The 13272-nt window shown below is 44.8% G+C and overlaps 1 protein-coding gene across 2 annotated transcripts in view; it reads left to right on the top strand.

Annotated features, from left to right (window-relative positions):
- The first annotated feature begins 328 nt into the window (after positions 1 to 328).
- Positions 329 to 13272, top strand: part of Cep120 (centrosomal protein 120) — a 59759-nt gene continuing 46815 nt past the window's right edge. The window contains exons 1-6 of one of the 2 annotated variants that reach the window (XM_026783479.1): positions 329 to 483; positions 637 to 702; positions 4804 to 4960; positions 6477 to 6591; positions 7739 to 7880; positions 12703 to 12851. In XM_026783479.1, coding sequence (XP_026639280.1) covers positions 654 to 702; positions 4804 to 4960; positions 6477 to 6591; positions 7739 to 7880; positions 12703 to 12851 — 612 coding nt within the window. In that variant the 5' untranslated portion in view covers positions 329 to 483; positions 637 to 653. Of the gene's footprint in view, positions 703 to 4803; positions 4961 to 6476; positions 6592 to 7738; positions 7881 to 12702; positions 12852 to 13272 lie in introns of both variants that reach the window. The other variant, XM_005356110.2, reaches the window with a different exon arrangement.

Here is a 13272-nt window from a genome sequence, read left to right as displayed (position 1 = left end):
GGTCATTAATTTTCTATGACTTAACATGGTCAGTTGTCTTGATGTCAAGTGCCTGAGCATTAAAAAACAAACTATCGTTTTATTTCTCAGATTAAAACTGAGCATACCGTTTACAGTACGCGGCCGTCCTACTCCTTAAAGAGAGTTTAGCTACGCAGGACCAGGAAGCATTTAGGGCAGTGGTGCGGCTGCGCAGTCTGCGGGGTTCAACTCTCATGCATTTCCGCAGGTGACCAGCAGGCGGCGCTGCGGGCGACCGCAATCTTGTCTCCCTAGAGCTCCGGGAAAGCGCGTCAAAGGGCGGGAGGTTAGGCGGGCTGGTGGACGTTCTATCCCCGACTGCCCTGGTCTCTATCGCCCTTTGTCCTCCAGCCTCCCCAGGGCTCTGGGCCTGCGGGCCTGGTTGCTAGGCGGAAGCGGGGCGCGGTGGCGTCCGCTGCGGCTGCCCGGGCGTTTGAAAAGCGGCTTAGCAGGCGGCAAAAGGTGCCGGGGCTGTGGGCTTGTGGGGCGCGGTCGCCGAGCCGGGGTAGGGTTAGGGCCTGGTCGGCGGCCCGGGGGAGCGGGGCCGGGCGCTGCGGAGGCTCCCTGGCCTGCGGGGTCCGGCTGCACGCCTCACGGGGGTTCCCTTCCCTGCAGACCCCGCCGCCGCGACCATGGTCTCCAAATCCGACCAGCTGCTCATCGTTGTATCCATCCTAGAAGGTGAGCGGTCTCCGGTGTTTATTTTTCCTTTTCTTCTCTCTCTCTTTTTCTTTTGCAACTGCTGTTTCCCGGACCTCAGCCTAGTAGTGTATGACCGCGGCTTTGTTAACCTTACGAACCTTGTCATCTCTTGCTTTTGTGGTCCCCGAGGACTTGTTCAGTTGCATGGAGCTAGGGCTGTTAGGCAATTGATTTAAACATCTCTCCGGGGAGCGTGAGTGCTATTAGGGATAAGTGATATTTAGCGTGACTAGCCGTAGCCCCAGAGAATGTAGAAAAAAACCGATATCCATCAGAAGCAGCCTGTCGATGGCTTTTATATACGAGCTAAAAGTGCCTGCAAAGCACGCTTGGTGCAGCAGTTCCTCTCTAATGCCATTCGTAAGAACTTTGCCATTGACTTGAGCACAAGCCTCATACCATTTCCATGTATTGCCAAATCTGTTCCCGTTACGCGTCTTGATCGCGTACCTAGGGGACTACCGTCGGTAAGGCATTAAATGACCCTTACTTGTTCGTCGAGTGAATGACATTTGTTTATCGGGAACCTACTGAATGTCAGGTTCTGTGCTGGCAATGCAGGTGGCACTAAGTCTAGATACTGAGAGAGTTAAGTGGGGAGTGTGTCACGCTGGCACAGCCTCCTCTTCTGGGGGATGTTTCCTGAGGAGATGACATTTATTTGGGTCTGAAAGGGATGGGTCAGAGGACCAAAGGCTGGGCGGATGGTCTGGCTGCAAAGCACTCTTAAGGTGTGGGAAAAGGAGGCCTGCTTTGCTCTCAAACTCACACCACAAACGTTGCTTCTGTTCAGTGTAGTTAGCTGATTGCAGCAAAGTGGAGGAGCTAGGAGCTGTTTGGTTAATTGGAATAAGCTGCCAGTACACGAAATCATCATCGTGTGAGTTTATCCCCAGGTGGTGTTGGCTAGACCCCATCCCCTCAGGAGAGGTCTGCTGCTATTGAGAAGAGGGAAGAAAAACTGGGTAAAAATGGTTTCTGAGTTTTGGAATAAGAAATTGACCAGAAACTATTAAATAATAGGGACAATTGTAATTGTTCTTTCACTGCTTAAAAACACAAGATCAAGCAGGGAGTGGTTGGCTCACGCATTTAATCCCAGCACTCGAGTAGCTGAGGCAGGCTGATCTCTGCAAGGTCGAGGCCAGTCTGGTCTGCTAGTGAGTTCCTTCCTTCCACAAAAACAACCAACCAACCAAACAAACAAAAAATACCCCAAGCCCTCACAAATAAGCAATGCTCCCGCCCCCTCAAGACTGAAATAATTTTCTTTTTCTTTTTCTTCCAGACAGGGTTTCTCTATAGCTTTGGAGCATGTCCAGGAACTAGCTCTTGTAAACCAGGCTGACCTTGAACTCACAGAGATCCACCTGCCTCTGCCTCTGCCTCCCAGAAATAATTTTCTAACTGGTTGATGGAGGCTTTTAAATTTAGAACAGGGCTTTCTCTATGAAAAAAAAAAATCTAGTGGTTTTCCTGCTGTTCATGATAGAGGGATCTGTTTATTTGGCGTGGACAGATTAGTGTTGTAAGACATGGTATGTTGGGCGGCACTGTGATCAAAACTTGATACAGGCGTCAGTGTAGCTTTGGCAGCAGAATAGAAGTAGTGATTGAAGTGCCTTCCGCCCAAAGCTTCAGACGGATGGACGGGTGACCAGGTAAGCCAGGGTAACAGGAATGAACGGGGTGGGAGGAGCGAAGCCAGAAGGCGACTGTGGTAGAGAAAGGTGAGTGTTTAGGAATATTGTCCTTGGTCAGAAAGAACTAGAATGAGTCAGCTCTGGAGGACCCTGGAAGCCAAGGAGGTTAGAATTGTTCTCCTGAGAGGGTTGGTGGCTGTGGTCCTAACTAAAAAGACGAGCCTGACTTGTCTCAGCTTTTGGACCTGGAGTCAGGGATGTCAGATTGCTACCACAAACACACCTAAAACTGGCATATGGTCCTCTCCTCGGCTCTGGTAGTGCTTACAGTTAAGCCGGGAGCCTGGGATTCATCAGTGTCCTCCGAAGAATCGTCAGTTGTTGATTTTATTATAGGTGCTACAATCACTCAGATGAGTCTCCACGGTGTGCCTGATTACACACCTTCATCACCTTGCCTGTAGTGACAGTCTCTGTTTCCTAAATGTTTTCTTTTCTTCCAGAAGCAACTACTGCCCTGAACTTCCTGACAGTGATCTTTCTGATCCACAGATCTTGTCTTAAAACCTTTCAGAGTTCCCATATGTCTGCACTCCTAGAGTAGCAACGTGGGCCCTTGTGGTATGACTTCTGCCCGCCCGTTTAGGTTTCCTGTGTCCCAGAACTCCAGTTAGATCGAGCTACTTAGAATTTCCTAGCTACATTTCTAGAATGTGTGTGCTCGCGGTGTGCTCGGTTCCAAGATAAGAAACAAAACAAAACAAGGCTTCTATTGTCTTACTTTACTGTGAAAAGGCTGTGGCCAAGGGCAGCTGGAGGGAGGAAAGGACTTATCTCTTCTTACACAGTCCAGTCCCAGCGCGTCATTGTGGGAATCAGAGTCCCTGGAGAAAGATGCTTGCTCCCCACGGCTTCCTCAGCGTGCTCTCTTTTATACCATCCAGGACCACCTGCCCAGGGTGGTGCACCCCACATCCCAACTGTCATTAGTCAGGAAAATATCCCACGGGCTTACCCACAGGCCAATCTATGGAAGCGTTCTCTCAACTGAGGGTCCCTCTTCCCAGATGACTCCAGCTTCTGTCAAGTTGGCAAGAAACCAACCAGTATGGAGTTTAAATAAGAGCCTCTGGCTGACGTTTTTAAAGGACACTTTCAGACGTGTTTATTTCATTTGTATCTGTGTGAGTGTATGCGCACATGCACACACCTGTTCATGCCTTTGGGGACAGAGGCCAGCTTTGGGTCACCTCAACCATTCTACCTGTTCTCTGTAAAGCTCAGAGCCAGCGAGCCTCAGTGGTCCTGTTGTCTTGCAGCTAATGTTATAGGAGCTGCGATTACAGGAAGCCTGCAGGGTTTGTGACCCCAAACCCCGGGCCTTGCGACTGAGCAGTGAATATGCTTGCTCTTCGCTGTCCCTGTCCCTCAGCTGCAGTCAGCTGCACTCAGTTCATCAGGTGAACTGGATGCTGGCTCAGTCTCCCTCTCGGTTTGGGTCGTGTTCTTCGTGGACTCCATCTCTGGGCAGTCTCAGGCACCTCACTGATGGAGTCCTGTACTGTTTTGTCTCTTACTCCAGTTTTACTTCCTCCTCCGGGGGTTAGGCCATGTTGGTCACAGGTTGACTTCCTCAGGCCCGTGGGTCACAGCAATGGCGCAGTGTGTGTCTTGCCGCAGTGCTTCCAAACACTGCAGTTACGGTTCAGCTTGCTTCTGCTGGGGCCAGAGAGGCTTTGGTTTGGTTTGGTTTGGGCTGTCATGTATCCAGGCTCTTTGCCTCCACTTCCCCAGTGTTGGGGCTATCTTTGTGTGCCACCAGCTCATCAAATCCAGCCTTTCCTGTCCATTTTATTCCTCGCCAAGTAGCTTTAATCGGGGTGAATAGCAGGGGGGTGGCTGCTTACTTAATAATGGTTAAAATTCCCTCCATATGATCCCCCTCACCAGACTGAAAAATCAAAGTAATCACCTCGGCACAAGATTGTTAGGGATTCTTATTTGCCATTTACTTTCTTCCAATTTTGAAATTTTTCTTTCCACTAGACCCTTGGTTTTCTTTTTAGGCTAAGTGCCTGTTTTCTTTTTGAAGCCACTTACTTTACCATTGGCTTTTCTTCTTTCTAATGTACTCATTTGTGGGCCACAGTATGCTGCAGGGTCTGATCACCTGTTAGAAATGCAGGCTTTCAGGCCCACTGGACCTGCCGTGCTGATTTCCGCCCTGGTGCAGGGTCCCCAGGTGATTCATGTGCACGTTAGTGTTGGAGGAGAAGCGCTCGGTGCTAAGTGACGCCTTTCAGCTTATGGAAGCAAGTGCAGGTGCATTTGGGAGTAGTTTATGCAGTGTGCAAGCCAGCTACCTGGACACGCACCAATATTTAAAAGGTGCTTTGTGATCCTGGGTGATCTGTATGTGCGTGTCTTCTCTCTTCAGGCCGCCATTTCCCCAAACGTCCAAAGCATATGCTGGTGGTAGAAGCAAAGTTTGATGGAGAGCAGCTGGCTACCGATCCTGTCGACCACACTGACCAGCCCGAATTTGCTACCGAGTTAGCCTGGGAAATCGACAGGAAAGTTCTTCATCAGCACAGGTGAGGCTCCGCTCAGTTTGTGTCAGCATCTTTGTCCTTGTTTATAGCTTTTAAGTACATCTTATAACTTCCTGATTATGGTGCTCATCGTGTTTGCTGAGTGTGTGTGTCTGAGACAGGCTCTCTCTCTGTTTCATTTCATGCTGCTGTGATAAAGCACCCTGGTGAATGCCCCTTAGGGAGAAAGGGAAATCCCGCGTCACAGATGTCGCTATAGGGAAGACAGGGTTGCAGGACTTGAAGCAGTCATGTTACATCAGCAGTTAAGAGCAGACAGCAATGCATTAATGTCTGCATGCGTGTGCTCAGCTCACCCTCTCCACTCTTGAACAGTTCAGGATACACTGCCCACAGTGGGTGAGTCTTCCCACCTCAGATGGATCTGAAGTGTAACATCATCTTTTCTTCAATGAACTTTAAGACTAGAAATAGTCAAGAACAGAAGTACTTTTATTTGTTAAATGACAAATTGTGTTTTTAAAGCAGTTTTTTGTTTCATTTTGTTTGTTTTTTGAGACAGGGTTTCTTTGTGTAGCCTGGCTGTCCTGGAACTAGCTCTGTAGATTAGACTGACCTCATACTCACAGATGTCCACCCTCCTCTATCTCCTGAGTGCTGGGATTAAAGGTGTGTGCCACCACTACCCGGCTTAAAAATATATTTCTAAAAACTGGGCATAGTATGGTTTGTTTCTAATCCCAATAGTCTGGATGTGAGGGCAAAAAGAGTTCAGGGCTGGTCTGGGCTACATAGGATTCTGTCTCAAAGGAAAACTACCACCATCCAAACTCCCACAAATCATTTCAGTACCGATCAAGTCAGGGCAGAAAATTGACAAAATTAACAGAATTCTTACTATTTTTATTGCTGGATTATACGTTGATTCTATCTGAAGGACTATTAAATTCTTAATGAGTGTTAAAATGTTGTCTTTTTCCTGGCATTCAGAATACTTGATTATGCTGCGTTCTTGTACTTGTCTTAGTACCATGTGATATACTACTTTGGTTATTTAGGCTAAGAATTCCTAGGTGGATTTAGTACTACGTGGTGTTAAACAGTGACTCCATTAGCTAAATGATGGCAGCATCTATTCAGCTTTGTGCGTGACTGGGCCAGGGCTTCCCTGATGCACAGAGCCCGCACTGTGCTGTCACTGTCAGCTCACAGAGCATTGCCAAGCCTTGTAGTTCTGAACTTTAGTAGTCAGATTTTATATGTGATAGTACTGTATAAGAAAGATAATTTTTTTGTCTTTCTTAAACATTCATGATAATTTCTGACTTGCAGAAGGCCAAATACATCACAGGTGTATAGGAAAAATTGACCTAGTTGGTGTACAGATAAGTAGATAAAAATAATGGTTATCTTCTAGTTAAAGACTCTTTTAGAAAATACAGACTAGATAATGCTTGGCCCGACAGACGTGTAATCTGGATAATAAAGTTTTTTTTAAGGCTGCTAGAAACGTAACATTAGAAAGACTCATGTATTGCTCACACACATCTTTGTGTAGGTTACAGCGCACTCCTATCAAACTGCAGTGCTTTGCCTTGGACCCTCTGTCTTCTGCCAAGGAAACCATAGGCTACATTGTTTTGGACTTAAGAACCGCTCAAGAAACAAAGCAGGTATTGTGCTTTTGATTGTGGCTTGACCATGTCTTCTGGCTGGTCTGGTCACTGGGATTCCTGAGGGTGCTGTCTTGTGGGTGGTCAGGTAGTTTAACCTACCATGTCCTCTGAGAAGGTCTTTGTTGTCAGCATCTGCCAAGTCAATGGCTCATGAAGCACAACTTTTGGTCCTTTTCCTTGACATTTTATGCTATTTCTTAGTGGTATTTTAGTCATTGATGTATTGCTGTGAAGAGACACTGGCAACTCTTATAAAGGAAATATCTACTCTGAGGGCTTGCTTTCAGTTTCCGAGGCTTAGTCCATCACTGCCATGATAGGAGCACGGCAGCAAGCATGGCAGCAAGCATGGCAGGCATGGTTCTGAGGTGTAATTGAGAGCTACTTCCTGATCCACAAACTGAGGAAAACAGGGCCTGGTGTCGGCTTTTGAAACCTTAAAGCCCACTCCCAGTGACACACTTCCTCCAACAAGGCCACACCTACTCCAATAGTGTCACACCTCCTAATCCTTCTAATCCTTTAAACAGTTCAACTCCCTGGTGACTAAGTATTCAAACTTATGAGCCTATGGATGCCACTCTTATCAAACCACCACGAGTAGTAACATTTTTTTTCTTAATTGATATGAACAACAAGAAGAGACCTAATATCAGGAGTTAAAGAAACAGATGATTAATTAGGCTTTTGTTACTAAAGGTTGTCGTGAGATTGGAGACTGAAGATAAACATGTGTTGTTTTTTCCCCTGTGAAATGTTGGAATGAGAGCAAAGAAGACAGTCTGAGGGCTTCAGTATTTTTCTCAGAGGGAAACTTAGTTGCTGGCTTCCTAAATGGGATTCATTTGTTTTGAAGAAAATATGGAAAGACATTTGTTGTGTTCTGAGACAGGGTGTTAACTTTGCAGCCTTGGTTGGCCTGGAACTCAGTGTGTGGACCAGGTTAACTTAGAACTCAGACATTTGCCTTCTCTGCCTCCCGAGTGCCGGGATTAAAGGCTGCGCCAGCATATGCCTGGCCTGGCCTTGGTTTTTTAAGAGATGAAAGGCACTGAAAAGGCTGTAGGGAAAGAGTGAAAACCTTAAGTAACATGCTGAGTACTTTCCCTTTAAGTTTCACCATGCCTTCTATTTTGTTATCTAGGCACCTAAGTGGTACCAGTTGCTGAGTAACAAATACACCAAGTTCAAGTCTGAGATACAGATAAGTATCACTTTGGAAACAGATACAAAGGCACAGGTGGATAGTTTTAAAGCAAAAGGAGCCCCTCCTCGGGATGGAAAAGGTTTGTTCTCCTCTGTCTCTTGTGGGTTTTTGGTTGATTTGTTTTTGTTTTATTTTGTTTTGAGACAGGGTCTCAAGTAGACCAGGCTGGTCTGGACCTCACATGTAGCTGAGGCTGGCTTTATGCTTCCATCCTCCTCCCTCTGCCTCTCGATTGTTTGGGTTATAGGTGTGTGCTGGCACATGTAGTTATGTGCATCTTCCCTTAGAGACCTTCTTGCACAAGTTCCTCTGCACTAGCACTTTAGGAAGGGTGATGTCATGGGACCTGTGTACAGGAATATAAGCTGATTTACCCTGTTTATAGGCAAATATGATCTTGTGTGTAGACAGAACTTTCTGTCCCACCTGGTCCTGCAGTCATTCAGTTTCAAAGAAACACACATTATATTGATTATATTAGCATAATATAATTATTATATTACTATATATTCATTATAAACTGTTTGGTCTATTACTCAGTCTTATTACTAACTAGCCCTTACAACTTAAATTAACCCATAATTCATGTCTGTGTTTAGCCATATGCTTTGGTATCTTTTCTCAGTAAACATTCTCATCTTGCTTCCTTTGAGTCTGGCTTGCAACAGTGTCTCTGCCTTTTTTCTTCCCATAATTCTCCCAGTCTGGTCACCCCTCCTATACTTCCTGCCTGGCTACTGGTCAATCAACATTTTATTAAACCAATATGAGTGACAAATCTTTACAGTGTACAAGAGAGCATTATCCCCCAGCACTTGTGAACACGTGTAACATGCAAACTTGTTTACAGAGGTTAGCTCTTATTTAAAAATCTTAGAATCTGGGAAAGTTTTAGTTTCTAAACTTGAACAGAGAATTTTGTCGTTTAAAAATTGTTACTTAGAAACATTTTCTTTCCAGGATGAGCATAGAAAAGCTCTCAACTATAGTATGTTTATTATTTAACTGTAGTTTAGCAAAGCCTAATACATGTTTTAAATTTAAATTTATTTATTTATTTAGAATCAGAATCTCACCGTGTAGCCCTGGCTGGACGGAACTTGCTATGTAGACCAGGCTGGCCTCAAACCCACTGAGATCTGCCTGTCTTTGTCTCTACCCTTGCCTCCTGAGGGCTGGGATTAGAGACATGTACTAGCACACCTGGCACTCTTATAGAGCACTTTTAACATCATAGCAGAGTTGGGGAGTGCACAATGTTCCCTGTGTATGGACCCTCAGGATAACTTTCACCACAACTCAGCACTCGATTATTGGTGCAGTTGATGAAACGTCATTGGTACATTCTCACCAGAAGAGTGTGTGTGTGTGTGTGTGTGTGTGTGTGTGTTTGTGTATGTTTGTGTGTTCCATGTGTGCCTGGTGCTAGTGGAAGTTAGAGGGTGTTGGATCCCCTGGAACTGGATTTACAGTTATGAGCTGCCGCTTAGGTGCTGGGAACTGAACCCTGGTCCTCTTCAAGAGCAGCCAGTGCTCTTAAGTGCGGAGCCATCTCTCCGACCTGGATTTTACTTTTGGCAGTGTCTGTTCTTTGGGTTTTAGTAACTGCATGCTAAGTCGGTGGGTTTTGGTTCTGGTTATGTTACATATCCCATGAAGTCACACTCAGAAGAGATTCACTGTTATTGGTGTCCTTTGTGCTCTGCCTGTTCACCCTTCCCTTCCCTCAGGTCCCTGGTCATGTTTAGGTACATCCAGAAAACTCATGTGATGGATACTTAATCTCCAAAGTCCTGAAGGAAATTGGAGCTGGGCCCTTTGAGAAGTGACTGTGCTGCAGGGCTCTGCTGTATGAATGACAGATTCTGTTTGTGACCAATGGATTCCTTTGTCACCAGGGGGGTGGGTTAGTGAGCCTTAGAGTGGGCTGCTTTGAAGTCACTTCTGCTGTCATGTCCTTCCCAGTACTCTGCCCTACACTGCCTTGAGGACCCTGAGGAATCCCCATTAATAAGGGTCTTAGTTTAAAAAAAAAAAAAATCTCCTCATGTCTTCCTGCCATGAGCATTGTCAGGCATTTTTTTTCTAACTTCTCTAGTCTCAAGTACTGTGATCCAGTAACAGCAGGTGTACTAGGACAGCTCCGATGTTTCTTGCTGTCAGTGTGGCTCTGTCTCTCATGCCATACCCTGGAATCATATTTTCTGGTACAGGAAGGTAGTCTGGTTTTTATCTTTTTTTTTTTCGAGACAGGGTTTCTCCGTAGCTTTTTTTTGGTTCCTGTCCTGGAACTAGCTCTTGTAGACCAGGCTGGCCTCTAACTCACAGAGATCCGCCTGCCTCTGCCTCCCGAGAGCTGGGATTAAAGGCGTGCGCCACCACCGCCCGGCTGTGTTTCAGCTCTCAGTTCAGCCATTTCTCTAAGGATCTCTACCTCCTTTTACTAAGAAAATGTTTAGAGGTAAAAGCTCAGGTATTAGGCATGCCAGCTGCTATTTTGTTATTGCTCTCAGACCCATTTTGTGGGCTAAGTTATGTAATGTGTATACATGCCTTTAATACACATACACATGTGCATTTGTTTGAATACGTAAATAGTCTTAGTCTGTGCTGCTGGAACAGAATATGGACTGGGTAATTTCTCACATTTCTGAAGGCTTGGAAGGCTGCAAAGATACTAGCATCTGATGGGGATTATTGATGTTCTTCATATGACAGTCACAGGCAGGCAGGAAATGCATTCTCTCTGCCAAGCCCTTTTATGAACACAGCTAGTTCCATTCTTGAAGGAGCTGTCTTGACTTCTCCATCTTATTACTTTTTCAAAAGATTTGTTTATTTTTCTGTGTGTGAGTGTCTGCCTGCATGTACGTGTGTGAATGTTAGCTTGCATGCATGTGTGTCAGTGTTTGCATGCATGCATGTATGTGCAGTGTTCTTCATTTTCAGAAGAGTGCTTCGGATCCCCCAGAAGTGGAGTTATAGACGGTGGTGATACGGCCTGAATCCAGGTCCTCTGCAAGAACAGCCAATACTCTTAACCAGAGAGCTGTCTCTAGAGACTGAGACTGTGATCTTAATACCATTTTCACAGTCATCATTAAGTTTCAACTCCTGAATTTTGGAAGAGATACACATGAACTATAACTTACATAATACCTTTTTGTATATATTTATTCATATGTTTTTAATATTGCATAGCTTGTATTCAAATTGAAACTTTTAATTCCTTTCTGTGTCATAAGATTCATCCTCATTTTTATTTATTTCCAAACATACAGGTTGTTACTTTGATTGTGCTTTCTTTTTATTTTTCTCATGTTTTTGAGACAGTCTTGTAGTGTGGTATGCACTGTGTAGCTCAGGCTGGCCACAGATTTGTAGCAGTTCTGCTTCGGCGTCCTAGTGTTGGGGTTAGAGCATGAGCCGCTGTGCTCAGCCAGAGAAGCCTATTATCAGTTCTGTTTTACCTCCTGAGCTCTGTGGGCTTCTCTCACAATGACTACCTGTGTCAGAGTGCTTCATGTGTCCAGTAGCGTGCTAAGTGCTTTGCTTTCAGCGTTTAATTTGATCTTCAACAACCACATAAAAGCTTCGTAGAAGGGAAAAACAAAGACTGGAGAACATACAGTTTTCTGATACAACTAAAAGACCCTGGGATTGGAATTTCAGCGTTTGGCTAAGTGTCTGTGCTCTTAATCATGGGCCATTCTCAGCCAGTGCTGAGTAAACACACTCCTTTGGGGTGGGCCCCAAAGGATGGTCTGAGAACATAGGTTTTCATCGGCCATGAGACATTCCCCCTATGAGTGCCCACTTTCCTGCGTTCCCCAGCACTATTACCTAATTTTAGTTTGTGACCATCTTGCTCTTTTCCTTCTTTAATCAGTTTACAAGTTTCTCAACACTATCTAATTTTTTCGCACTGACCCACATTTGACTGGGATGGTCTCTTCTCAAAAGTTTTTGATGGTTTTCCCATTTAAAAAACAAAACCATAAAAATTATGTGAGCAAACTCAGTATGCCAAGCTCTGTTCTCATGTCTCCATAGCTCTTTCTGTAGTCAGTCCTCACTCGGGGATCTGTCTCTCTTGCCTCAGTTCTTTGTTCTTGTATTAACAGTGGGCACTGCACATGCTCGGCAGGTGTCCTGCTGGCGAGCTGTGTCCTCAGCCCAGGTTTTGTATTTTTTTGTTTTAAGACATTTTCTTAGTTGCTCTGGCTGGCTTTAAACTAGCCCTGTGGCTCAGGCAGGCAGGCAGGCCTTGGATATGGAGTTTTGCTCCCTCCATATCTGGGATTCTAAGTTACTTCACGAGGCTTCCTCAACCTTCATTTCTCTGGCTTTGTTAACTTGCCCATGCTGGCTCTGTTACATACTGCCCTCTATGTGGAGCATGCCTTCCAGTCCTGTGGTCTCTGTTCATTTACCCAGCCCTCAGCCAAGTCTAGCATACTCTTCACTCCACAGTGCACAGTTGATAAAGAAATGAGCTGTACATTTCTTCTCTGTGTGATCCATTAAGTGACTTAAAAAACACTTTACTTCAGAATACTGTTTTTATTAAATTAAAGCTTCCTAGAGGAAGCCTTTTGAAATACTGTGTCCATGAAAATGGCCAATTTCTTAATTAAATACGTAGAACAAGCTTTTAAATGTTTCTGATGGGCCAGGCACTGTGAGACGGACCTGTGATTCTAGCACACATGAGTTTGAGACAGAATGATTGTGAGTTCAAGGCCATGTTAGTCTACATAATAAGTTCTGGGCCAGATTGGGTAACATAGTAAATTTTGAACAAAACTGGCCTATATCACAAGATCTTATCTAAAAATAATGAAACAAAATAGTTATGGGAAATTACAGTCTAGTATAATTTTGTTTTTTTGTTTGTAAAGTTCCTGCTGGCCTGTCTGGAGTCGACCCAAAGGACATTGTTGCTGTGTTGAATGAGGAGGGAGGCTACCATCAGATCGGACCAGCAGAGTATTGTACTGACCCCTTTATTCTGTCAGTGACCATAGCATTTGCCACCCAGCTGGAGCAGGTAAGGTACCCCTCAGATTAATGATTTTATCAGGAGTTTGGAATCAGGTTTGACCTCTGTGAACAGTTGTCTTCACATGTGCAAACCCACATAGACAAACACTTCTCACACATGCTTAAATAAGTACAAAAGTCTTTTAAAATGTTTCATGTTAGCAAACATTTTTTGCTATAGATTTTGATATGTTTCAATATGTTGGCAGCAGCAGAGACTGACCATCAGGCAGCGTTTGTACTTGTGATGAAAGGGACTTCTACATTTGCTTATCTATCTATCTATCTATCTATCTATCTATCTATCTATCTATCTATCTATCTATCTATCTATCTATCTATCTATCTATTATGTATACAATATTCTGTCCGTGTGCATCTCTGCAGGCCAGAAGAGGGCACCAGACCTCTTTACAGATGGTTGTGAG

The sequence above is a fragment of the Microtus ochrogaster genome, chromosome 18 (assembly GCF_000317375.1).
Source record: "Microtus ochrogaster isolate Prairie Vole_2 chromosome 18, MicOch1.0, whole genome shotgun sequence".
Classification (NCBI taxonomy): Eukaryota; Metazoa; Chordata; class Mammalia; order Rodentia; family Cricetidae; genus Microtus; species Microtus ochrogaster.
Note: the sequence above shows the minus strand (reverse complement) of the source record. Positions and strands in the feature narration are given on the sequence as shown.